Source organism: Marmota monax, unplaced genomic scaffold, assembly GCF_021218885.2.
Source record: "Marmota monax isolate L192 unplaced genomic scaffold, Marmota_monax_Labrador192_F-V1.1 WCK01_AAM20220418_F8-fsc00013, whole genome shotgun sequence".
In the NCBI taxonomy this organism is placed as follows: Eukaryota; Metazoa; Chordata; class Mammalia; order Rodentia; family Sciuridae; genus Marmota; species Marmota monax.
Genome location: NW_026692202.1, coordinates 12,586,037 through 12,612,589, shown reverse-complemented (window position 1 = coordinate 12,612,589; position 26,553 = coordinate 12,586,037). Strand labels below are relative to the sequence as shown.

Below are 26,553 nucleotides of genomic sequence, written 5' to 3'. Positions count from 1 at the left end.
GCCAAATATAGTAAATGACTTAAAACCAGCAGCAAACCAATCTAGGTTTAGCTTTGAAGACAAGTTCTGCTTCTGATTGTTTATTTTCTAAGGTATAAACAGCAATAATCATTCAGTATGATTTTTAGTAAGCTCTTTAGTAAGCTTTTCCCACTAGGGATTTAGTTCTATTACCAGAGAATAAAGAGGCAAGGTGCACAGGAAAAAAAAAAAAAAAAGAGGAACTTTGGCATTAGGCCTAGATTTGAATACAAACTGTACCTGACCTGGTTATTTAGCCCACTGAGAGAGCTGTTCCCTCAGTTAGAAAGGACAAATAGTGTGGATTAAAATAGATACTGTGTACTTTGGCCATAATAAGTGACCCATGGTATCTCTGTTATTACTATTATTGTACTTGTATAGTTAAAGTTAATATTGCTATAATTATAAATGTTTTCAAATTCCTTAGACTAAAAGCATCACCTCTGACAAGTATCACAATGTACGCTTATATAGAAAGGACTTGTTTTACACAATTATCTGATCAATCATTACTCCTTTTTGAGAAGTTTCAAAATAAATTGAAAACCAGCAAAAGATATTGTGCTGTGATTATACAAATTTGAACCTAATTCAATCAAAATGTGTATCCCATCCTCTGCAACAATCATAACTTGGACATTTTATTAATCTCCCACATACACAACACTGAGATTTATGTGATTAAATTTTTGAACCATTGACTACAGCACCATGGAATGATTTGACTATATTTTACATCTGAAAATTGTCATTGTAATGGCCTTGAGAAGTTAACTTGATAAGGCCACAGTCCCCAATTATTCCATCAAACTCTATCTAGGTGCTGCTGTGAAGATATTTTGTAGATTTGATTAAAGTCTATAATCAGTCCATGTTAACTATGGGGAGTTTGACCTAGATTATCTGAGTGAGCCAGATTCATCTCTTGAAAGGTCTTAAAAGCAGAGCTAAGGTCTCTCTGGGGAAGCAGAAAATCCACCTGAGAATAGCAGCTTCAGTCTATTACTGAAAGTCCAGTCTTCCCTCCCTGAAGTGCTGCCCTCCGATTTCAGGTTTGCCTAGTTTCTCCATAATTGTGTGAACAAATTCCTTGCAACAAATCTCTTAATGTCCTATATAGTTTTGCATTTCTTTTTTCTTTTTTCATTTGCATTGCATGTATTCTAATTTTCTTCACTGACAACCAAAACAGGGAATTGAAACAAGGCTGTTTTACTATTTTTGCTCTACTGTGATCATTCAAAAGCAATGAATATACTGTTAAGAATAAGGCATAGTGCGTAGAACAGCTTGGCAGGTTAGCTTCAATCCAGCAAACTACCTCAAGTCTTGACAAGGCTGAGGTGACAAATTTTAAGAGTTGGACACTAAGAAAATGTTATCTAATAATAATCATCATCTTCATATATAATAATAATGTGTTCACTACTAATTATTTCTGTTAAGTAGGTACTATTATTACCATTCTGATTTTAGAAATGAGGAAACCAAGCCATGGCATAATTATACAAAGTCACACATCAGGTAACTTAGCTGGGAATTGTAGTTTTGCACTGGTTAAATTCTGTCTAATACAGCCATGAAATTTTTATTTTTCATTTTGAATTAAATCTAATTGACCCCCACCTTGATATTTAAGGTAGATATCCCTCCACAAGTTGTTCTCTTTATTCGGATGAACTGAATGGGGTTCATTATTTTCATAGTAGATGTGAATACGCTTTTAGTTCAGCATGTTTTTCTATTTTGCTATATCTTTTCTATCTTTCTGTTTCAGAAGGAAACAATGAATGTAGATTCAATGACAACTTTCTTTTGTAACTTAAAAAGAAGAAATATATTTAGCAATTGCACATGAAAAAAAATAAAACACTCATATCTAATTGGCACAAAATTGAAACCCTTACTACATATGATATTTCTCATAGATTTATATGTGCATTTTAGAAAGGTCTTATATTTTAGAAATGGAATTGCAATATGAAATCACTTTATTGAAACAGAGGTAGACATTGTCATTGCTTTGCCAGCTCACAATCTAATTTTAAATGACTCAGCTGTAAAAATTTCATAATTTTCCTAGGCAGAGTTTCTTAAAACTGTTTTTTAATAATAATAGTTTTTTGTCAAGTTTCATTTCATCCTGATCTACTGTGAAAACCTATAAAACTAGAATAAAGGCACATACACATAGGCTTTGAGAGCTAACTTGAAAATAAGAAACCAGAGGAAGCCAGATTTGAAACTAAACTCAGATTTTAATTTAACAGAAAGCATTATTCATGACAAACTTTTCTAAAATGAAATGAAGTCCTTTAAAAAAAAAAAAAACTCCACTCTAGAAATGTTAAACATTTATTCATTTTCTCATTGGGAGTTCCTTTCTTGAGGGTAATAAGAATATGCACAAATAACCAGACTTTTTGATATTTAAATATTACAACCGAAAATTCAAAGTTTTTTTTTCTTCCACATATGTTAGGTATTATTGTAAAATAAATTATTTTTAATTACAAAGGACTAGTACCAGTAGGTATCTAAGAAATTTATTACCATTTACTTGCAATAACAAACATGTGCTTTGATATTTTTATTTAGTTATTATAAAAACTGAGTTTTCAAGGAAGGCATTTTTAACAAGACTATAGCTTTAAAAATAAATTTACACCTAGCAGTTCTTTAAACTTAAACTAAAAATTGTGGTAGAATAAAATGTCAAGCAAGAGAAACTTTTTCTGTAATATATACATAAGTATTTTCATGTAAACAAAAGCAAAGTTCAAAAAATTAAATTAAATATCTTTGTAAGCAACAGAAATACATAGATCAAAAAGGTTATTTTATTTTACTTCATGCTTCCATTGAATACAACTGGCATAAGCAGAGCAACAGGAATTAGATGAATTTTTACATTTCTCTCACATTTTTCAGGAAATTACATACATAAAGAAATATCCTAGAGAGAGGTGTCTCTAGGAGAAAAAGTACTAGAGTAATTAGACTTCTGAAAGTCATGACTTTCAATTATTAAGTCACTCTTCTTGCTCTACTGTGGAACATATAATATGATTGGGCAAAGGTGAGGGAGTAGTGGGAGGGTTTATGGGGGCAGGAAAGATGGTGGAATGAGATGAACATCATTACTCTAGGTACATGTATGACCATATATATGGTGCAACACTATATCATGTACAACCACAGAAATGAAAAGTTGTGGTGCAATTGTGTAAAATGAATCAAATGCATTCTGTTGTCATATATACCTAATTAAAATAAATAAATTATTATTTTTTTTAAAAAAAGAAGAAAGTAAAGCTAACACTGGCAAGATCCACACTAACACACTTGGCGGCCAATCAGGCACACAGACATAGATTTTCCTCTCAATGTGGATTACCCATGCACTAGGAGATAACAGTTTCCAACACAAAACAATTGTTTTGAGATAAAACAGACAATATTTAAAGTATATTTATACAGGAGTGTTTTTTGGAAGTGTGCCCTAGGGACCACTTGAACCACAATCACACAATATGTTCAATATAACAAAAATGTACATTCCTGGGCTCAAATACAGATCCTCTGTGAGCCAAGAATCTGTACTGGTCCTCTTGCTTAGAAATATTTAAACACTTTGAAGTTTAAAATATCACTACCAAAGACTATTTGTGATTTCCCTTGACTTTTCCTTTTGACCACACTATTTAATTATCTCTTTCATACTTCCTATTTATTAGCCAGAAGGAAAAGAAAACAGCATCATATCTGATTATGTCAGTCAGCAGTGATAAGTAGTAGTGGTTTTCCTCCCCTCAAGAAAATATGGGGGAATAAGCAACAAGCAATTTTGCACCTAAATTTATTGAAGGTGCACCATAGTACTTTTTTTTAAAGCTTTCAAAATGTATACATAATATATTTTCAAAGTGATTTGTAAACTGTCATCTGATCAAGATTATCCAGTGTAAAGAGAACGGCATTGTTGTTGCTGAATTCTTACAAAGGCCCCTCACAGTCTTCTCTCAGTAACAATGAGCATCTGAGCAGGCTCTCCTGAGCTCTCAGCAAGGGAGGCACTGCCCACTCAGCAGCACAAAAGCACTTACAGCCTGCTCATCAAACAAGAAGAAAAAACAAAGCCCAGTCAACTCCATCTACAAAATCTCAAGACCTACCAATATGTAAGATGAATACAGATCATGTCGACTTTCCTGAGAGAAAGCTGAATCTCAAATATCTTTACTAATGATATCTGTTTGAAATCCAGTTTATGTTGACAATGGAAAGTAAAATACACATCAACATGCTACTAGTATCTACTGCAGTATTTATGTCCTAAGGAACCCCATGGACAAAAACAATTTTATCTGTGGTTAATATAAGTTAGAAATTAAAGAGGTAGGTGACTATCATCTGAAGATGACCCCACAACATGCTGAATAATATACTTGACTTCCAAAAGAGTTCTTTAACTGGACAGTGAATTCCAACACCGTTGTAATTGCTGAGCAGAGTTTCCCAACATCCTAATTCCTGATGCCAAATCACCAGCTTTTAAGACATTCATTTTTAAGAAATAACTGATGAAGTAAAATGTAAAGAAGTAATACTGGATACCAAAAAGTGATGCTGACATCAGCTGGGCTCTTCAAATAGCTATAGTCTCATATGAAGGAAAAGCACATTGAAGTTGGATAAGACCTTACAGATTCACCTAATCCAACTCTGGTTTTACAATTGAAGAAACAGGCTGATTTTTTTTCCAATGGCTTACGAAGCACTAAAATTCTGAAAAGATGTTATAAATCCATGGTTAAATTACCAAGTTATCCCATGATATAGCCAGGAGGCCACATTTTCATCCCTTATGGCCTAAGTCTGTAGTTCCATCCCAGTTGGCTGTTATAAAGTATGCCAGTGGTAACAGGAGGTGACCGAAGGCCCTGCATGCACCTGAGGAGACAGATAGTCAGCAAGAGAAAAATAATTTGAAGCCCACAGATCTTCCCTATTAAAACCTGCTCTAGGCTCAGATAAGGATTTATCTTCCTTCTTTGTGGTAGATACACCTCTGGGTACATTCACAAAGTCTAGCTCTGCTTAGGAGAAAAGCACTGGGCATTAAAACTGTTTTGCATGGAACACTTAGAACTAATACAGCTGGACTACTGGAAACCTCCAAACCCACAAGGGCAAGGCCTACATACATCTGTATTTAATTGTTCAATAATTGTTGGTTATTTATTTACATATCAAAAAGTCACCTTATTGACTTATTTTCATATTTATTTTTATCTTTAGATTTTTAAGATCTGTAAGTGATTTTATGTTTCCTTTTCTACTTTCCAGACTTTCTGTTTCATATTTCTCTTGGTAATTAAAAAAATGAAGCTATTTTTAAAGAAAACATCTTGGTTTTAAAAAAAATGTAAAGGATATGCATAGTTCCTTCATGACTATGAAACATTTAAGTTGAATAAAGTGTCTGTATGGTACAGCAAAACAGTACAGTCTCAGGATCTCAGCAGATGTTTGGATCCCAGCTTTACCACTAACCTTGCACAGGATTATAGTCCAAGTCATGCTTTCTTCATCTGTAAGAAGTTAAAAATAACATCTACCTTACAGAATGCCATGAGGATAAAATGATGCACAGCGCCTGGCAAATAGTAGGTGCCCGTAAATGTGGTAATACTCCCTAGTAAGCTTGGTGAGAATCCTTGAGTAAAAGGAATTACCACAGCCTGCACCAGCCATCTCCCCCCAAGTGCATTCCCCTTTGAATCTGCAAGGGGCTCTGTTGCCTCAATTGTTCCCTATTGCTCCAAAGAGTTGCTATTGTGCTTTGAAAATTTTCTACATTTTTATGTTCTCTCTTTCAAAACTGTACATGCAGATAAAACATTTTTTAAAAAACCATCTTCCTAGAAATGACAGTGCACATTTCCTGAAGCAAACATGTCATGTACAAAAACAATTCTGAAAAATATGACTGAATTAATCTGTTCATTGTTTCTTAAAGTGCACCAAAGTAAATAGTAATGACTTTTAAAATGTCACTAACCTCCTTGGGTTATTTTTAAAAATAAAACTAAATATTTATCAACTGAGATGTATGGGTTTTTGGCTCCAATGTAATGGCAAGAAGCAGCAGTGTTGTCCAGAAAAAAAAGAATTGATAAATTCAACTAAGCATTCCTTAGCAGCAAACAAAACACTAACAATTTAAGATAACTGCAGGCTCAATAGAGCACAATCCTGATTCCTGCCACAAAAATAAAATCTGTCAATAAAACAAAACAATCTCCCCAATCTAAATCAAGGATTTTTCTTGAACCCTGAAGGTAACATTTATGTTAACTTTCCTATTTTGTATCCTTGGTAACAGGACTATAACAAATTACCATTCTTTCTTTACACTGCACACACACACTCACACACACACACAATCTATAAAAAAACAAAGTTTAAGTGGAGAAGCCATGTGAGCAAAGTTCAAAGTCAAGAACAATCATCACCCAAAATGACAGACAGCTCCAATATTCACACCACCGTCCGATGTTCCCCACACACATAGACAGCACTGGGACGTATCCTTCGCCTTGTGTGACCAGGGAGCTGTGGCAGAAACTTGAAGGACTTCGGCATCATGTCCAGGCAGGCGTCATGGAATTTCTTAATCCTCCAGTAGTAGATCAGTGGGTTCAATGCAGACTTGAGGTAGGAGAGCCAGAGTAGCCAGGTGCTTATCTCAAAAAAGTTGTGCTTATAGTAAAAGTGCTTACTGAATGTTGCCACAAGGCTATAAGTGGTGAATGGAGCCCAGCAGACAATGAAAACAGCAAAAAGAATCAAAATGGTGGTGAAGGCACGTGTCTTAAAGCCCATGTCTATGCTCATCTGGAAGGGTCTCTGTAGACTCATGAGACCCAGTTTGCTGGCCTGGCTTAGGCATATACCTTCTGGGTAGCTATGGATCCTCAAGGCATTGTGCCGGAGGGTGTTGAGTATGCCCATAAATGAATACAGTATCACCAGGAAAGGTATGAAGAAAGAAATGAGAGAAATCAAAATCACATAGGCCTGGTAACCAGGATTGGTTGTGTACCCAAATACACACTGGGGGGCTCGGGAAGGTATCTGCAGGTCAGGGTTTCCTACAGCCAAAGGAAAAGCTACACAAAAAGAAGTTGCCCAAGAAACTGCAATCAGAACCTTAGCCCTATATGGATTTAGCTTATCCTGCCTCTGGACTATAATAAGGAATCTATCAATGCTAATTATGAGTAGGATGGCAACTCCCTCTATCACAAACAACCAGAAAAACATAGCTGAAACTCTACAGAAGAATTTCCCAAAAATCCATCTGGTAGTAAGAATAGTTACCAGAGCAAAGGGCATGTTCAGTACTGCAAGCAACATGTCTGCAAAAGCCAGGCTGGCAAGGAGGATATTAATTGCAGATCGCATGGCAGCTTTTTGGTAAACCATGAGGCAAACAACCAAGTTCCCGAGAAAAGACACAGACAGAATAAATATCATGATAGCAGAAAGGATGATCTGAAGAGGCAAGCTCAGACTCTTGAAAACAGCTGGTGTTGCGGGCACACCTGTGCTATTCACTGTCAAGGAACTGAAACCAGTGGGAGCCATGGTTTCAAAACTGTATCTAAGCAGTGGACCAACGGTGGGAGGCTGGAACAGTGGAGGGGCCGTGATATTCATGTGGGAGTTTTCATAGACCACAAATGTTGTGTTGGATAACCCAGTATGGGACGCAGTCAACACTGCTGAGAAGACCATGGTTTCAGGAAGACGGAGGGTGCAGGCAAAGATGTGTGTGTTCTTCAAGCATTTCAACACAGAACAGCAGTATCAGGTTCCACTGATGGGCTTGGAAACACATTCTGGAAAATGGACAAAGGGTTCCATCTTCCACAGGAGTTCTTCTGCCTGAAAACAAGGCCACAACATGAAAAGTGAGAAATGAGCTTTGTAAATAACATTTGAGTTCTTACCTCATGTAGGATCAGTTTGCTCTTTTTCATACCTTGAAAATATCATTGTTCTGTTGTTTTACTTTGAGTCAACCATGATGGAAATTTCATGGCATTCATATATAAAGTGAAAAGGATCTCAAAATATTACTGCCCCAAAGATAAAAGTTATAACATCATTATTAACTCTTTTAAAATTTAAAATAATGTTATGCCCTTGCTAGTACACATTGTATTATATGGTTCTCCTAAGAGTACTAATTTTTTAAGAGCTTTATAAATACACATAGTATTTGGGTTCATTCCAACAAACCCAAACATGCAACTTCTTACCAATTTCTACAATACACAAGTTTTATGTAAGGGGATTTCTTAATCTATTATCTCACCAACTAATTTTCTTCCTTCTGTAGGTCTTTCCTAGAGAAATAACATTTTACTTAAAAAAAAAACTATCTTTAAATCTTTTAGACTTCAATAAACTCTTAAAAGATTGGGAAAAAATATACAGAAATTGTAATAAAAATTGTAATTTGCTCATTACATGGATATAGAATTAAGTAATTGATTTTTACAGGTAATTGCCAAAATTTCATGTACTTATTTCTTGATATATGAAAGGTGGGTATCTCACTTGAGAGATCTCAGACCCAACATTATAGCCAAATTATGGGCTCCCTACCATACCTGTACCTATCTATAACCCCCTTTTTTTGTCCAGCACTGTTTTTATAAATAAGAAAACACTGATCTATTTGGTCAGCTTATCAATTTTACTACTTCCTCTCATTTTATAGCTTATTTCTTTGCATCTACTACATTTTATCCATCCTCACATATTCACTGTGAAATGCAAACATTCCTGGACAAGATCCCATGTTTGACCAGTGGCTCTCAAACTTTATAACCAAAAAGGGATCAGTGGGGAGGGACTAAAGTTGTTGAAAGGCTTTTCATCATAATCACTACAAAAACATATATATCATTAAAAATAAAACTGTGCTTACTACATAAGTCAGCCTCAATATAAGTCTACCTCCTGAGAAAAGTTATAAATGAAAAAATGTACATCTTAAGTCAAATGTAACACCTTAAGTTGTGTTTGACCAATTGTGTTAAAACACATTTAAAAAATATATACCATCTTTCAGTAGTACACAGTTAAAAACAGTTTCCTCGGGGGGTGAGGGAATATCTCTGTGGTATAGCATGAGGCCTTAAGTTCAATCCCCAATACCCCCCAAAAATAAAAATTTAAAAACTAAAATGAAACAGTTTCCTGGACTATGTTGAAGAATAAAGACAAACAAAACAAAGAAATGAAACTAAAGCAAAGGTTTAATTTAAAAGGTGCTTTTTTAAAGTTGTTATATTTGTATATGTAGCCATAATGACTTTTCTGCCATTAACCCTCCCATTACTATAAAAACTTCTAACTCAATTCATTTAGTTAGTCATCAAGTATTTATTGAAGAGCTTACTATATTTCAGTCACTGAAGAGAAAATAATTAGAACACCTGCCTAGGATGCATGAGGCCCTGGAGTCCACCCCCAGAAGCTACCCCCCCAAAAAAGGTAGACTCACAACAAACACTGCATCCCCCAAATCACAATGAATAGACAATTAATGGATTTTTTAAAACAAATTGTGCAAACCCAAAAGACAAGAGGTATGAATAAAAGACACATCTAAAAATATTTTAAGGCAAAAAGCAAATGGTGTGATGCTTACTAATTTAACAAAGCAGAACAGAAAACAATGTATCCTTAATCCTTTCAAGGAAATATGCTTTGAGGAAGATAGACCTCCCTATAAATCCCAGAGAAGCTGTGGAAATCAGTAACCACAGAAAGTACATGTGGAGCAAAAACTGGAAAGATAACTGAAAATCAAAAATGACTGAAACCCTACTCCAGGCCTGGGTCTCCTCTCCTCTGAGGCATCATGTGACAGCATCCATCCCTATTCCAGTAGCCCAAGTCTGTGGTAGAACTGAACCTGACAAGCACCAAACTAAGAATTATCAGTGTGGACTGCAAATAAGGCAATCAAGTCACTATTTAGAGAAAAGTCAGCATCAGAACCTAGCTCCTTTCTTACCCTGGAGGATCCAGAGGACACAATGCCTTCATCAAGGCTTTGAGAAACACTTTGGTTGAGAAGATCACCAGAGCATCTTTGAAGATCTCTGCAAGAGCTTTCTCTGCAGGCCAGGAATGACAATGGGCACTATTACCATTTAGAAATGGGGGTACTGGGATTGAATGGGGATGACAGTATCACAGAGTGTCACAGGCTGAGTGACAGCACTTACCCAGAGATAAAGTGAGCATGGTTATCATAATGGCAACTGAGTGAAACCTGTAGTCAGAATAGTTTGACTTGCAGAGACCATTAGAAACCCAATAGATCCTACTTAATCTACATAAGCAGAAAAGCTAAAAAATAGAAAGATGCAGCCCCTCAATAAATTCTCTAAATTGATCCAATACACAGTCCTATAGCCCTTGAGTAAAAGGAAGCCAGGTCCTTTTAAGGAAGGACCTTGTTACACGGCAACATTTTTTAAAAATTTCTTTATTTGTTCTTTTTAGATATACAGGACAGTAGAATGTATTTGGACATATTATATATACATGGACTATAACTTATTCTAATTAGGATCCCATTCTTGTGGTTGAACATGAGGTGGAGTTACACTGGTCATGTATTCATGTATGAAACAGCCAAATATTTAAACTATAAATCTTCCTCTCAGTCTTCCCCCAAAACACCTGCAGTCAATTACCAGGGTGAATGCACATTGGAGAAAGAGAAAATATTCAGAATTTTGTGGGATTGCTTAATATGACTCTGAACTAACACTCATTCCTGGAGTGTACTGTGGTACTGTGTTTCACCATCCTGAGCAGGTGTTTAAAGAAATCACATGATTTATGATTTATGGATTTTGGGCTCAGGACCAACTTCCAGTCATCCCAGAATTCATGCCATGGTTATTTTTCCCAGTTTTAAAATATAGAGTTGGTACAGACAGAGTCAGGAGATTCTCTCACTGGCTTCTTAATCTGGAGTAAGGCTATAATGGTGTAATGGTCAAACGCAAACCTCTGGAACTACCTCTACCTATGAAAATAACAACCAAAAGCACTATTTCATTCCTATAGGGATAGAAGAGATTAGGATCACCATTGAGGACTTGAAAGATGAAGATCTTGCCAACCACATCTCCATTCAATTTGCCTAATTGACCATGCAAAAAAATGGACATATTTGGGTACCAGATGTGGATTCATTGTTGGAGCAAATCAACATATTCTCTGGCATCTGGCACACAACTATTGATCTATCAAGTTCTGTTTTTTTCTTTATATTTGTTAGCAAAGACTACCTGAAGGATTTTGCTTCCTACTATCCTACTAGGACTCTACCAACTCTCCAACACAGACATAATATAGCCCATAGGGACCTTGATTGCCACTCCATTCCATACACTGCCATGCTATCCAATCATATGCTGACTCAACAGTAAGTAGTAACTTCCCTATATATGTGTGTCAGAGGGTAGAGAAATTCCTTCAAAAATTCAGAGGCACTTGATTTTCGTAAATATTCTAGGGATCTAATAATGTCAGGCTATCTCTTACAAAATGTTATCTCCCTCTTCCTATTACTACAAAAAGAGGCATATAATCTAGTATGTGCTTTTTTTCCCCCTTGAGGCAATATACACCTCATTTTGACATTATTCTGACCCATTTATCAAGTAACTTGAAAAGCTTCCAGGTTTGAATAAGATTCAGAAATAGGTCCAGACTGCTATGAAAGCTATTCTTTCACTTGGTCTGTATAATTCAACAGATTCACTGGTGTTTTAATTGTCTGTGGCAGTCAGGGATAATATATGGTACCTGATAGACACCCTACAGCTGAATCACAGCACAGACATTTAGATTTTTGGAACAAAACTATGCAAGATGAGCACTCCATTTGAACTTGATTTTGCTTGACCTCCAAAGCCATAAAAATTAAGAGTACATCCAACACAGTGGCGCTCGCCTGTAATCCCAGCAGCTGGGGAGGCTGAGGGAGGATGATCGTGAGTTCAAAGCCAGCTTCAACAAAAGCAAGGCACTAAGCAACTCAGTGAGACCCTGTCTCTAAATAAAATACAAAATAGGCTGAGGATGTGGCTCAGTGATCAAGTGCCCCTGAGTTCAATCCCTGATACATAATAATAATAATAATAATAATATAATGAGTGCACAGGACATTAAACCTTAAGTGGAGGTTGTATATGTGAAATCATGCCTGGCAAATCCTATGGGCACACTGGCAAATCTAAGCAAGTGGCTCAGATTTTCATAACTCCTATTCTTAATACATTGATCCTCTCTTTAAACTTAACCTGTAGCATCACTGAGAGGTTTCTTATGACCAGTTAACTAAAGAAGAAAAATTCGGGTCTGATTTAAAAATGGTGTTATACAATATGCTTGCCACTCAAAAGTAAAGAGTGATAGCATGAGAGTTCTCCTTGGGAGCCCTAAAGGACATACAAAGGGCAAAGCTCCAACCAGGCAAGACTTTGACCAATATACCTGGTTGTTCATTTTTTAAAGGAGATACATCAGAGGTGCGTAGGTACAATCATTTATGAATGGTGACTCGTGTTTTGGCTGACTGGTCATTTAAAGCACACTGAATAACAATCTCAGAGAAAAGGACTTAATTATCAGGTAGATGACTAAATTTATGGAGCTTAATCATTCTCCTTCTTTAGTCACCCCTGTTCTTCACCAAAGGGCTCATGAACAATACGGCCATGGCAGAAGGGAAGTAGGTTATATATGGGCTCAGCAACATGGACTTCTCACCAAATCCAATCTGGCCACAGTCATTGAGTACTCAATCTAGCAACATAAGAAACAAAGTTCAACTTATTAGATATGGCATCATGTCCTGGAAACACTAGTCAGGCATCTGGTAGCTTGCTGATTATAAGGATTACTTCCATTATTGGAGACTTTCCTCTTGTTAGAATACACCCATATCCTGGGTATTTTTGCAAATTAAACCATCAAGCATAATGTCATCGTGTTTAATATCCTGTGCCTCCTTCATTTCACACAATATCCTGTGTATATCAGAAGAAAATAGTCAGGAAGCTCATACTCACCGCAATTACACTTTTGGAATAAAGAGCAAGAACTCAAAAACAAAGCATTTAGAATTCTCAGTATCGAGAAGCATAAAGGAACAGACATAGCAAGAGATTTAGTACAATGTTTATTCTTAGAGAATGACCTCTTTTCTCCTGAGTTTGGTTAGAAATATAATGTCAAAAATTGTCTTAAGCTCTTTGAGTTTGTTAGTTATTTAAAATTTCACAGAAACTCTTAGATATTATTGTTATTTTTATAATCAGTATTATAAGGAAGAGAAAACTGTCCCATATGGAGGTCAAGTAACTTACCTAAGGTCACACAACTAATAATGGGTAAAACTGAGATTTAAACCCAGGAACTCTGCTCTTGACCAATGGCTCTATACTGGTAATACTGAGAATAATGTGCAGAAATGTTACAAGTACAAGAAAAATGTAACACCTAGTGTTTTTTCATTTACATCACTTATATATTTTCAAAGACATATTATTAAATTTAAAAACTAGCTACAATAGATTTAGAAATGTATTTGATTGAGAAATGAATCAAGATTCTGTCTGTATTTTAATGAAGACATTCATCTAAATGCTGGGCTTGATGTCTTGATTACAAATGTCTAGGTCTGCCAAGAAATCTGTGACATATGGAATCTAAATATGTACAGGAAATTCAAATACTTTGTGTTTCCAAAAATGAGATTCAATTTTAAAAGAATCTTAACAGTGTTTAATATGCTTAGTGATTTCCAGTGTAGATGTCACCAATATTATGTGGTACAAATACAATTAAGTTCCAAAGTAATAAAATTAGTTTACACATGTGGTCTCTATAATCAGAATGACCACCTTTTAAGCATAACCTCATATGAAACAAATTAAGAAAGGGAAATTCTAAAATCCTAATAAAAGTATTTAATAAGTAAAAGGAAAGATTTTAATGCCAATTGTTTCAGTGCCCCCAAAAGATTTCCTGATACTGTGGTGATAGGTAATATAAAGGCCAGCTGTTTTTCAGAGAAGCATTTCACATGTCCAAGTGCTCAGGAATTCCATAAAACTCTGCGAGGCAGTCCTCACTCAAAACTGGGAATGCAGAGAGTAGGAGCAAAAAGTGGGACAGCTGCCCTGAACCCCAGTCAACTAAACAGGACCTTTTCCCTCATCTCTTCCCTGTCTCCATTTCTTTAAGATGCTTTTCCTCTCCTCCTTTCTCTTCTTTCCCCCTTTGCTCCCCACTTTTCCTTTTTGCTGCATAATCTTATTCTGAGCCTTGAAGTTTTTGAAATCAAACTCCATTTCCAGTCTGAGATAAGAGTCCACCCTTAGATCCACATACATGTTGGAGTATACTGACTTTGCCTGCATCTCTGTCCCCTATAGGAGAACATTGCTAGCCTTCTCTTGGCAGTTTAGATGGCCAAGTGGTACAAATAAGATGGATTGTGGCCTACATCCTAAGAGTACAAGCTAAATGCAGAGTCTCACTGCCTGTTTTCTCTACCATGGCTCAGGCTGACATTCTTATAAAAGGGATGGGAGCATTACACTATAGACCATACCCTTAGAAATAAAGTCATTATGTAAAAGTCTACCTTGATGTTAAAATTCATCAGGTTGCCTCTGTGTGTGTGTGTGTGTGTAAATTTTTTTAAAATCCTTCCTTTCATGGCTCCATAGATATGTTCTCTTTATACGTAGTTTGATTTGAATCATTTCCTGTATTTTTCTCTTCCTTTCAAACCCACAGTAACCCACTAATATTTAAAACCTATCAAATTACACAAATGCTAAGAAAATATCACCTAAGAATGGCCCACTTCAAGTCTTTCCTAACTTCATCTTACTATAAGGATTTCAAAAGCACTTTAGAGAAAAAATGTTAGTCAAAATTGTGGCCCTTCTATTTAGTTACTGAAATATTCAGGCAAGACAATAAACTTCTCTGATTTTTCAAACGTCTTCATCTCAAAAATGCAGAGGAATGAGAAGCTGTGCTCCATCTGTGTACAATGTGTCAAAATGCATTCTACTGTCATTTATAACTAATCAGAACAAATTTAAAAATAAATTTATAAAAAATACAGATATGAAACCACACCATAAGATGGCTGAGAAAATTAAAGTAGATTACAAACTACAAAGTGCTATCAAAATAAAACATAATAGCTAAAATCTTGTACAGTATTTCTACTATTTTTGCAATTAATATCTTTACTGTAAATAAATGGTGTACCTAAAACTGGTGCAACTTTTTGAAGGATAACCAGGCAATACTTTTCTTCAACATTAAAAAACAATTTAAATACTGTCTAGAATTTTATACTATACAAACAATGGCACAATTAGATAAGGATGTTGTCCACAGCATTAGTTCATAGTAAAAAAACTAAACCTCCTTTAAATGTTCATCAATGAGATAAAAGTTAAATAAATTGTTGTTGTAAGGGCATAGTAGGAATGCCATGCAGCTATCACGAATAGGATAATCTACAGAACTGATAGCAGGAAATGTACATCATACACTAAGTGAATAACATTTACTTGAAGAATGACATAACATGATCCATTGTTGTATATGTACATGTGCATTTATAATGTGTATATGCATGCATTCATATATGCATATGTACATAAACAGCAAAATATTCACCAAATTGACAAAAAAGATTTCTTTCCTGATATCAAACTAAGGAAGCAAAATATGTTTTCCATATTTATTCCTGGTTTTGTAGTTTTTTTCCAAATTAAACCAATGCTGATCTGTATTACTCTGTCACACTTTTCTTGTTTCCTGTGTGAAATTCCTCTAGGATATAGGCCACAATCCATCTTATTTGTAACCTATCAACCCTATCATAAAGTTATGCACTAAAAAAAAAAAGCTATGCACTCTAAACATAGTTAAAATGCAATCAGCAACCATGTATTTGTATCACCCTCCCTTCAACCATTGAGACCAGAGTGAGAAGCAAACCAGAGATTGAAGATCTTCTCTATAACAGTTCAAGCAAAAAACGTGGGCTCAAGTTTCTCAGGGCTCCCAGTAGAGACCTCTGTCTGTTACCTTCTCCAGTCCCAGCACAACACCTCTAAACCAACGTGTTCATTGAACATGTTCTGAAGTCTGGCCTTTATCCCAGCTGCTGGAAAGGATCCAGCAGCACCACCTTGAAACAAATGCTTCTCTCTAATTCTTCTGCCCTTCAATAAGCAAAATGAACACATAGTGGACTGCTTATAAAGACCAGAAGAGGACTACAAGAATAGCTCCCAAGTGTACAGGAGATTCATTACTATAGTAGAATAAAACAGGAAAGATTTGAAATACTGTCTTTACTCAAACTCTCCACTTTTGTGTTGAACACAGTAGAAACCTAAGAGAAAGGAGAGTTCTTATCTAAGCTTAGGGAGCATCTCTCATTCCTGGCCAGAGGCCAGGAGAAGAAGAATTGTCACACGATTGTCCTCCTCTATTATCTGCCACTCTTAGCCACGCGTTATTTTACTTAGCCCTCAAGGCTTACTCCCTCTTTCACCATCTTTCCTCTGATTCAAGAATGAAAGTAACCGGAAAACTAACAGAGAAGAAAGAAGATAAATCATACCTAAATCCCTATTCATTGCCTACATCAGACCCTTACCATGTCTAAAGATTATAATTAGCAAGAGGGAAAGGTCAGCAAAGGACACAGGAGAGAAGCAAATATACTGCAAGTATTCTGAATTCTGGAAATAAAGCAGCAGCTCAAATTTCATCTTTATTTCATTAAAATCAAAAGCAATCACTTTCATTGGGCATCTTGTTTTACAATTTAAAAAAAAATAGCTAACAAATATATTTACATTGCTAAAGTAATATCCACAATTTTTTCAGTTGAATTCTGTTATTCCTTCACTTATACATAAGTACAGCAAAAGGAAGTTTTGAATAAACTAAATCAAAAAATAATGTGCAATGATAGAGTAGAGTGGGATGGGGTAGAGGAGGGTTGGTTTAAAGTTATTTATTTAATTAATTACTTTATCTTTGATGCTGGAGATTGAACCCAGGGCCTTGCACATGCTAAGCACATGTTCTGCCACTGAACTATCCTCCAGCCCTTATCGTTTTTGTATCTGTTTGTTTTTAATAAAAATAAAATCTTTATTGTGTCAGATTTTCACTGATTTTTAAGGTATATTCAACTTGAAACCTGTGCTAAATAAAGCTTATGGGAAAAAATGCTCTGTGCATATTTTCAACATGAACTACATAGACAATAGTCTATTACACAGTTTCATTCCTAATATATTTCTAATTTCAGTCACAAAAGAGAAAAAAATTTCTAACTAATAGTTCAAAGGAACATTCAGTTTTTCCATGGACATTTTAAAAATTAAATTATTAAGCAAGATGATTTATTTGCATTCATGTTAGTCATTCCAACAAATACTAAGAGGAAATTAAAACAGCAAGGGCTGTTTCAAAGGAGAATATCCTAAGTGACTTCTGATGGCAATTAAAACTGAAACTCAAGTGGGAAGAAAGGTCAGCATTTAATAGAAAAGTAAACTAATTATAATTAAAAACTAGTAAAATGTACTTTTTAAGTGGCTAATACAAGATTAACCTGAAACCTTTCTAGAAATGCAAAACAAACAAAAAAAGTGTTCCGTGGGTGATGAGTTTTGCTCATATTCCCTTTGTTGTCTATTTCTATGTCTTATTCTGTGGCTCACATTCATTTACTAAGTCATTGTTCTGCTGAGGATCTTTTCCTGCCTCAAACTATTACTAGCCAAAAAGCAGCTGATTTCATTTCATCAGCTTTTAATAATTCACAGACCATTACTCACAACCATTGACATTTCTCATGATGGTGTCTGACTGCAAATTCAACACATGGTAGGAAATATCAAGTTTTATGAGATAATGAGTTCTAAATCTTAAGACAAATTTAAAGCCAGTCTGCATCTCTAACTGCTCTTTTAAAACTTGAATATCTCCTTCTATCATCTTAATTTATTTTCCATTGCTGTCACAGAATACTCCGGACAGAGTGATCTATAAAGGAAACTGGCTTATGTTGGCTCCCAGTTCTGGAGTAGCCACTCTAAGCTGTGTATGCCCCAGGAAGCTGGGAAGTTCAAGGACATGGTTCAAGCAAGGGGCTTCAACTCATGGTGGAAAGTGGAAAGGCAAGCAGGCCCATGAAAGAGAGAGACAAAACACAAACTCATAGGTTACCAATCCAGTGCCACATACACTCCCACAAAATAGCACTCACCCTTCTACCAGCACACAAAACCAGTGACTCAGTATTGTGAATTTTACCTCTAAAGAAATTCTTTAACTGTTTTTCCTCCATCTTACTGCTAAGACTATGTCCCTAGGTAAAAGTCTCCAAAATGGTCTTGCTTCATTAAGGGAAGCCTTATCCTCCTTGTTTAAATACATCTATCAAACTATACCAGTGAATTTTTTTTTTTGTAAATCACAATCCGAATCTTATTAACACATTCATAGATTCTCATCAACTACATCAATGGTGGTATGTGTACACACATATATATAAAATCTTCATCAACTAAGCGATCCAACATACTTATAATTGACAAGAATTCAGAACTGAGGGGTGTGGAAGAATGATCACCTAAAAAACATATCAGAAAATATGAAGAATGTACATGTGGTTGGGAAATGCCTCCCCCCTCTTTTCTTTCCCAGATTACAACATGCTCACCTGTTTTAATGTTTGTTACTAGCACCCATTCTCCCATCATCTAGGAAGAATAGGGCCCCTGGGCCATGGAGGTACTCATGTGAACAAGGGCTCCATCTCCATGCAGTGACTAGTGTGGGGATTGGCCATGATACCTGCTGGCCCCTCTCTAGACAGCCTTCCATACTTCTATGTTAGGTCACCCTTACATCTTCTTTAACACGTCACTCTCTCCAGGAATCCTTCTCAATGCTTCATCTTGGAGGAAGTACCCTCTCTCTGCTCCAAGTGTACTCTATGTACCCCTCCTGGTTAGCACTATGTTGTGGTGACATTATCTACCCAGGGATAAGGCACCAGTTAGAAAGTTGCATAGGTCTATAAGTAAGGCCAGGTGGTAACTGATGCTTTTTAAAAGCCCAGCATTCTGGGATTCCTTTAAATTAAAAATATTCTGTAAATATGAGTCTTTATCTAACCAGTGTGTTTATCCATTGATAGGGATTAACTGGATTCTAACAGTAGGCAGGTAGGATTTGGCTGGAGGACGTGGATCCCCGGGGGAATGCCCAGGAGGAATGGGGCCAGCTGTCTATGGGCTGAGACCACTGAAACAGTGAGACCCAAATAAACTTTTCCTCCTAAAATTGTTCTTATCAGCTCTTTTGGTCACAGCAGTGAAAAAGCTGATTAAAACAAACATAATGTTAGATCATAAAATGGTATAAAATGCTACACATATACTACATACACTGCAACTTTTTTTTTTTTTTTTTTTGGCAGTACAGGGGATTGAACGCAGGAGTTCCTCAGTTCCCCAAGTTGCCTCAACAACTTGTGCCACCACACCCTGCCTACTGTAAATACACCATACACACAAACACACACAGGTACAGACTGAAGAGAAACAATGTTGAAAGTAGGGTATTAATGATGGTTGGCATGTGTTATTTTCCTTTTTTTTTTCAAACATGTTTCATGTGCTTTTGTAGATGTATATATGTATTTTGTAGTACTAAGGATTAAACCCAGGGTGTTCTGTTACTGAACCACATCCCCAGCCCTTTTTATTTTTATTTTTTTAATTTTGAGACAGAGTATCCTAAGCTGCCCAGGCTTGCCTTGAACTTGCAATCTTCCTGCCTCAGCCTCCCCAGTCTCTGGGATTACAGGTAAGAACAACCATGCCCAGCTGCTTTTACATTTTTATGAGAAAGTAAAAATAATTAACTTGACTCAAAGGAATATTTTCAATGTGTTTGAAAGAAAGAATAAAACCGTGCCTTAAGGAAATTACAATACATTAAACCCTAACTATATAAGAATATTCTTTATAGCTGAGTGAGTGACTCAGCTAACACTGAGCAGAACTGAGTTAGGAGGGTCTCTGGCTAAGTTGTTTTCAGCTGTCAAACCTCTATAGCTCTACTTACAAATTCAATGCTATTCTAACCTAAGGAAAAGTAAAAGGCTATGACTTGTTTCAACTTGCCACTAAGTTGGGAAGCACTGTCGTCAGTAATAATGAGAGTCCAGCTATAGAAATGGAGTTGGTCATACCTGTGCTCTGCAATCGTGTTTGAATATGTATACCAATGCTAAGATATTGGAGAAATTCAAGGAAAGTATAAAAAATATTTTCTCATTGATTTGTTCACTTTCTCACTTGTTCTTAGGTTCAGAAAATACTGGGGAAATGCAAATAACCTTTATATCATGTTTTCTTATGAACTGATTCTTCATAAATAACCAATTTACAGGTGAACATAGTAAATTGAGTTTAAATCAGTTATGGAATATTTTTGATCCAACTTAAATATATTGTCTCCACAGTTTAGAATGACATCTATATATTAGAATCTGAGAGGCAAACCAAGTAATATGTATTTTTTAAACCTTTTGTTTTGTGATAATTGTAGATTCACATGCAGTTTTAAGAAATAATATTCATATCTTTATCCAATTTCCCCCAAGAGTCTTACTAAACTATACAAAATATCACAACCAAGATACTGACAATGGACAGTCCAGACACAGTTCTATACTGCAAGGATCACACTTGTTGCCCTTTTAAGGACACACACCCTTCCATCCTACTCCCCCATAACCCTTGCCCCTTGGCAACCATGGATATAATCTATTATCTGAGTCTATAATTCTATCATTTTAAGAATTTAATATGATCATACAGTATGTAATCTTTTGGGATTGACATTTTTACTCAGCATAATTCTGTTGAGATTCAATCAAGCTGTTTTATGCATCAGTAGTTGTTCCTATTTCTTGCTGAATAATAATACATAGATCAACAATTTTTTAACCATTTGCCCACTGGGAGACATTGTTTCCAGCTTTTGTGAACAATATACAAAGCTTCTGTGAACATCTATATATGAATTTTGGTGTAATTATAAGTTTTCTTTTCTCTGGATAAATGCCTAAGAATTCAATTGCTGGATCATTAGGTAACTGCATGTTTAATTTTATTAGAAACTGCCAAACTGTTTTCCAGAATAGCTGTACTACTTTACATTGTATGAGCGATTCAGTTTCTCCATGTTCTCACTAGCATTTAGAATTGCCTGTTTTTTAATTTTAGTCATCATGGCAGATGAGCAGTAAGAACTCATCAGGGCCTGGCCTAGAGGTGTATGCTTGTAATCCCAGAAACTCAAGAGGCTGAGGCAGAAGGATCATGTGCAAGAACAGCCTGGGCAACTTAGTGAGACCCTTTCTCAAAATAAAAAAAAATAAAAAGGGCTGGGGATGCAGCTCAGTAGCAAAGGGACCCTGGGATTAATCCTAGTACCACAAAACAAAAACAAAACTTCATTAGGTTTCAGTTTGCATTTCCCTAATGGTTAATGATATTGAACATCTTTTCATGGCTTATTTACCATTTACATATCTTCTTTTGTGAAATTTCTCTCTGACTCTTTTGCCCATTTTCAAATTACTTTGTTATCACTGTTAAGTTTGGGGAGTTCTTTCTAAATCTACATTTTATCATGTGACAGACTAGGGTTTGCAAATAGTTCTTCCCAGCCTACAACTTGCCCTGACATCCTCTTAACAGAGTCTTTTGCAAAGCAAACATTTAATTTTGATGAAATCTAGTTTATCACTATTTCTTTTTATGGATGAAACTTTTGATATTAAATTTATATATACATATATTTTTTTCCAGACACCTTCTACTATTTATAACATGCCATCTTGTGGTCATTTAATAACTATAGGGGACACATAAGCATAACCAAACCAATAAAATAGGAACAGTATTGGTGGCAACATTTGGTAAAACTTTTTTGTATGTCTTAGAATAACTACATAGATATAGATATTTTTACTGATATATATATATCTACCTACCTACTATGGCCAAAAGAAGTCTTCAGAAAATAAAGTGCAAACTTTAAAAATCTTCAGTAGTAGAAATGCTCTCAAAGTTCACGCTAAGAAACCACTGAACCCATATGTTTTTATTCTCTTTTTAAAAAACTCTGTGTAAAATCTGGGATGGATAGAAAATGACTCTGCCATAAAAAGCACTTCATTTCTCATCTTACAGATACATACACACCCTTGAGTCTCACCGACAAGTTTGCATTATCTTTGAGATGTCTTCTGTTGTTTGATCTTTGTCTGAGAGAAGCAGCTATGGTTCATTAACATAAGGGTGAGCCATAAGGATGAGAGATGCACATCTGCATGTGTCTACTACATATTACACTTGAATTGAAATGAAATCTTATTTGAAGATTGGCACTACCTGGAATGTAAGATATGATAATTATAAAAATTCAACAAAGAAAGGATAGCTCTAGTATTATTTATGCTAATTCAAAGCAAATATGAAATTCAATGGTACTCAGGGAATAGTCCATAGACTTATTCACTGCTAACTTTATTTCTAAAATATACAATATTATATACATATATATGTGTATGTGTGAAATTATATTATTTGTGTGTATGTACACACGCTCACACATACATACCTAGCAACTTTTCAACTAAATGAGAAAAACATTTCATATTTATCAGTGCTGGTTGAGTGCTACATGTAAGCATTTTCCATTCAAGTCACATTCCTTTTCTTATTGGTCTCTTTTCCTGACAGTGGAGAATACCATGGATACCATTCTTGTAAAAACATTTCTCTGCAATTTCTCATAAGAGTGAGCTAAAAGTGAAAATCTCCACCACTCTGCTATTCCTACTTAGCAACAGCAGTCATGTGAATTTGTGCCAGTTTCAGAGTTGCCAAATTTCACTTAACAAAACTCTATCATATACATTCTCTTACCAGTGGTCTACCATTTCTTAAACAAAACCACTGCCTCTCATCCTCTCTCTACTCCCATTACCTTTATTAGTAACAATAACCAATTCGTATCAGCCTTGGGTGTTTAGTTATATTCATCAAGTACTTAGTGCTTTCATATTAGCCAGACACCACTCTGTACTCTACAAAAATCAGTATGATTAATAGCTCTAGAAGGTAGGCATCATAACTGTCCTCTTATAGATGAAAAAGCTGAGCAACAAAGCAATTAGGTACCTTGCCCAGGATCACACAGCTAGTAAATAGTAGATCTAGGATTAGAAATCAAATAACCTGGCTCTGATCTGGGAATCATCATCACAAGTCTAATTTGAGAATATGTGAAAAAATAAAATATGCAATTTTACCCTTTCCATAACCCTTAATATTATGTCCCAGTCCTTGAAATATATTATTACTAAGCTATTTTCCCCCAGATACACAGATGGAGGCTCAGATAGTGACATCCTTCCAGCACTGGGAGAGCTATAACTAGAACCCAGAGAGGGCTGGCTCCAAAGTTTCTGCTTTTTTCAAAATGCTTTTTGCCTCTCTCATCACCCTCAGAAGAAAAAAGGGACTTTTATTCATTAATATAGCAATTTGCAATGTTAAAGATGCTGTCCCTAGATCCAGTCCACACCCCGGGGCTAATACCTTGAAGGTTTTATTTGGAGACCAGCCTTCCCCAGAGGCTTCCATTTTTCTTCAGAACACCATTCCCTGAGGATTTGTGTCAGCATGAGAGTAGACACTGTACTTTAGTGCTTTATGCAGAGTTGATGAAATGACCAAAAATAAATATAGGACAGTGACTAAAACAAGGACATTTCTATGGGTAAAATTATACTTCCTCAACTAAAAGAACCAAAGATGCCTAACATAAGGAAAATTCCACTGTCCCTCATCCTCAGACACTATTTTCAAAATGCTGACTAAAATTTGAGTTGTCTGGATGATTTCTGGAAATCCAAACACTTGGTTAGAGTAAAATAAATTATGTGAATGGAGAATGCTTTAAATTATATCTAAAGCTTATAGGCATGCTTTAGTACGGGCATGCTTTAGAACTCGGAAGTCAGTCTAACACTAACTCTTAAACTCCTTTAAACTGCAGCTGCTACGGTTGCCATTCAGCATTTAGATAATGCTTCCAGAGATGAGAATAATTTAACTTCACACAAGGAAGACAAAACATATACTCCCCTTTTTACATTTGTGGAGATTTATGAAATCGGTACTTAGCTCCCAATGAATGTGGTACATTACAAAGGAGAATGTGATCTTAAATCAGTAATATGGACTGATATGAGAAAGAAGATAATGACTCAAAATGGGATGCCTCTGATCCAACTTACAAGAGGGATCTAAAATAGTCAAATTCAAATTGAAGAAGCAGAAAATAGAATGGTGGTTGCCAGGGACTGGAGGGAGGGAGAAATGGAGAATTATTTGTTATACAAGATGAGTAAGTTCTAAAGATCTATTGTGTAATATAATACTTAAATAGTTTACAATATGACATTGTATACTTTAATACGTTAAGGAGACAAGTCTCCAGTAAAGTGTGCTTACACACACACACACACACACATATACACAAATCAACACAAAATGAAATGTTTGGAGGTGATGGATATACTTAGTTGTCATGACAGAATCTCAGGTATACACACATGTCAAAACCCATCAAGATGTATACTTCTAAAAGCTACCAATAACGTGAGGAATTTTTTTTTGTGTATCAATTTTACCTCAATAAATCTAAAAATAAAAATAAAATAAAAATTAAAATGAGATGCCCTGTGACCTTAGACCTAAAGGAAATAATATAAATGAATAAGTAGGCAAACTGTTTATTTTGATTAATAGCTGAACACAGCATGACATAAGGAAACATTCTTCAAGGGCTTTCTGATCTTGTCTCTATCACTTTTCTAATGTAGTCTGCTTCACATTACTATGGACCATAACATGCACCAAATACCATGAATAAATTAAAAAAATAAATTAATTAAAATTTACAAATAAGAGATATACAACCCTTGCCTTCAAAAGTCTTTAAACTTTATATTAAGGTCAATGGAAAAAGCAATTATTTTAAGTCCATTAATGTAATAACTCCTTATCTTCAGATGTATGGATTCTTATTTGACTGTTAAACATTTAAATTCTTAAAAATTCATGAAAAATAATGTATTCAACAGGTAAATCATAAATAAACAAGGCAAAAGACCAACCATCATTTGAAAGAGTATTCTGTATCACTAGAATAAAAAGTAAAATTAAAATACAGTATTGCTATTGTCTAGCAGATTTTCAAAGGCTTAAAAGATGAAAATAATTCCAGTAAATTGATACTCCACTAATGGAAGGGCAATCTAACAGTAATCCAGGAAGTTATATCAACACCCTTAAAAGCATTCCCAGGGACTTGCTCTTCTGGCAAAGAAAGACAAGTTTGTGGTACACCAACATTCCCACCAAGAACCACCAGTATACCAAATAGTTTTGATAATCCTCTTTGAAGACATCTAAGAGCTCCAAAGCAGGGCAAAACTTGAGAGGACAAGACCTCAGGGAGAAGAATATGGAAAGGTATGGTAGCACTGTAATCTATGATACTTGTCCCCCGAGTCATGAGCCAATTATAAAACGCCAGCTAAGAGGTTTTCTCAAGGCAGCTGAGAAGCTATGAGCCTGAAAAGTGGCAGCTGAGAGGCTTAAAGGTAGCTGAGAAGCTTGAAAGTTGGACAAAAGAGGCAGCTGAGAGGTGAGAAGCTGAACAAGAGCCACCCAAGGGGTTGGAAGCTGGGGTCAGTACTCTTGGGAGGAGACAGCAACACCTTCTGAAGGACTTCACTCTTGGAACAGGCACAGACAGAAACTGAACTGGCCTCACAACAACCAAACACTAATCTCTAATTAGCTTAAGTGTCTTCTTCATCTTAAGTTTCCTAATAGAATTTATTTGTAAAACTCAAACAGGATGTCAAAAGCACTGCTATAAAGGAAAGATGGTTAAGTTGATCAGAAAGCATCATTACAAGAACGAAAAGGCAAGGTGACAGAGGCAGAAGTGCAACCACAAAACTGATAAAGGACTCACACCTTGGAAATACACTCTTTAAATATCAGTAAATTTATACAAAAAAGACAGACAATTCAGTTGAAATATGAGCAAAGAAACTGAATAAAAACCTCACAAAGATATCCAAATAACCAGAGAATGAACAAAAACCATGTTATACCTAAAGGGGTTTTCCCTCAGGGTTCTTGGAAATGCAAATAAAATTCTCAAAAGACACAGAATCCAAAAGAATGGCTAAACCTT

At 35.6% G+C, this 26,553-nt stretch overlaps 1 protein-coding gene across 2 annotated transcripts in view; it reads right to left on the bottom strand.

Moving 5' to 3' along the window:
• Positions 1-2,324: 2,324 nt before the first annotated feature.
• Gpr63 (G protein-coupled receptor 63) overlaps positions 2,325-26,553 on the bottom strand; it is a 45,105-nt gene continuing 20,876 nt past the window's right edge. For both annotated transcript variants that reach the window (XM_046431162.2, XM_058575544.1), the window contains exon 2: positions 2,325-7,977. In XM_046431162.2, coding sequence (XP_046287118.1) covers positions 6,568-7,827 — 1,260 coding nt within the window. In that variant the 5' untranslated portion in view covers positions 7,828-7,977 and the 3' untranslated portion in view covers positions 2,325-6,567. The remainder of the gene's footprint in view (positions 7,978-26,553) is intronic.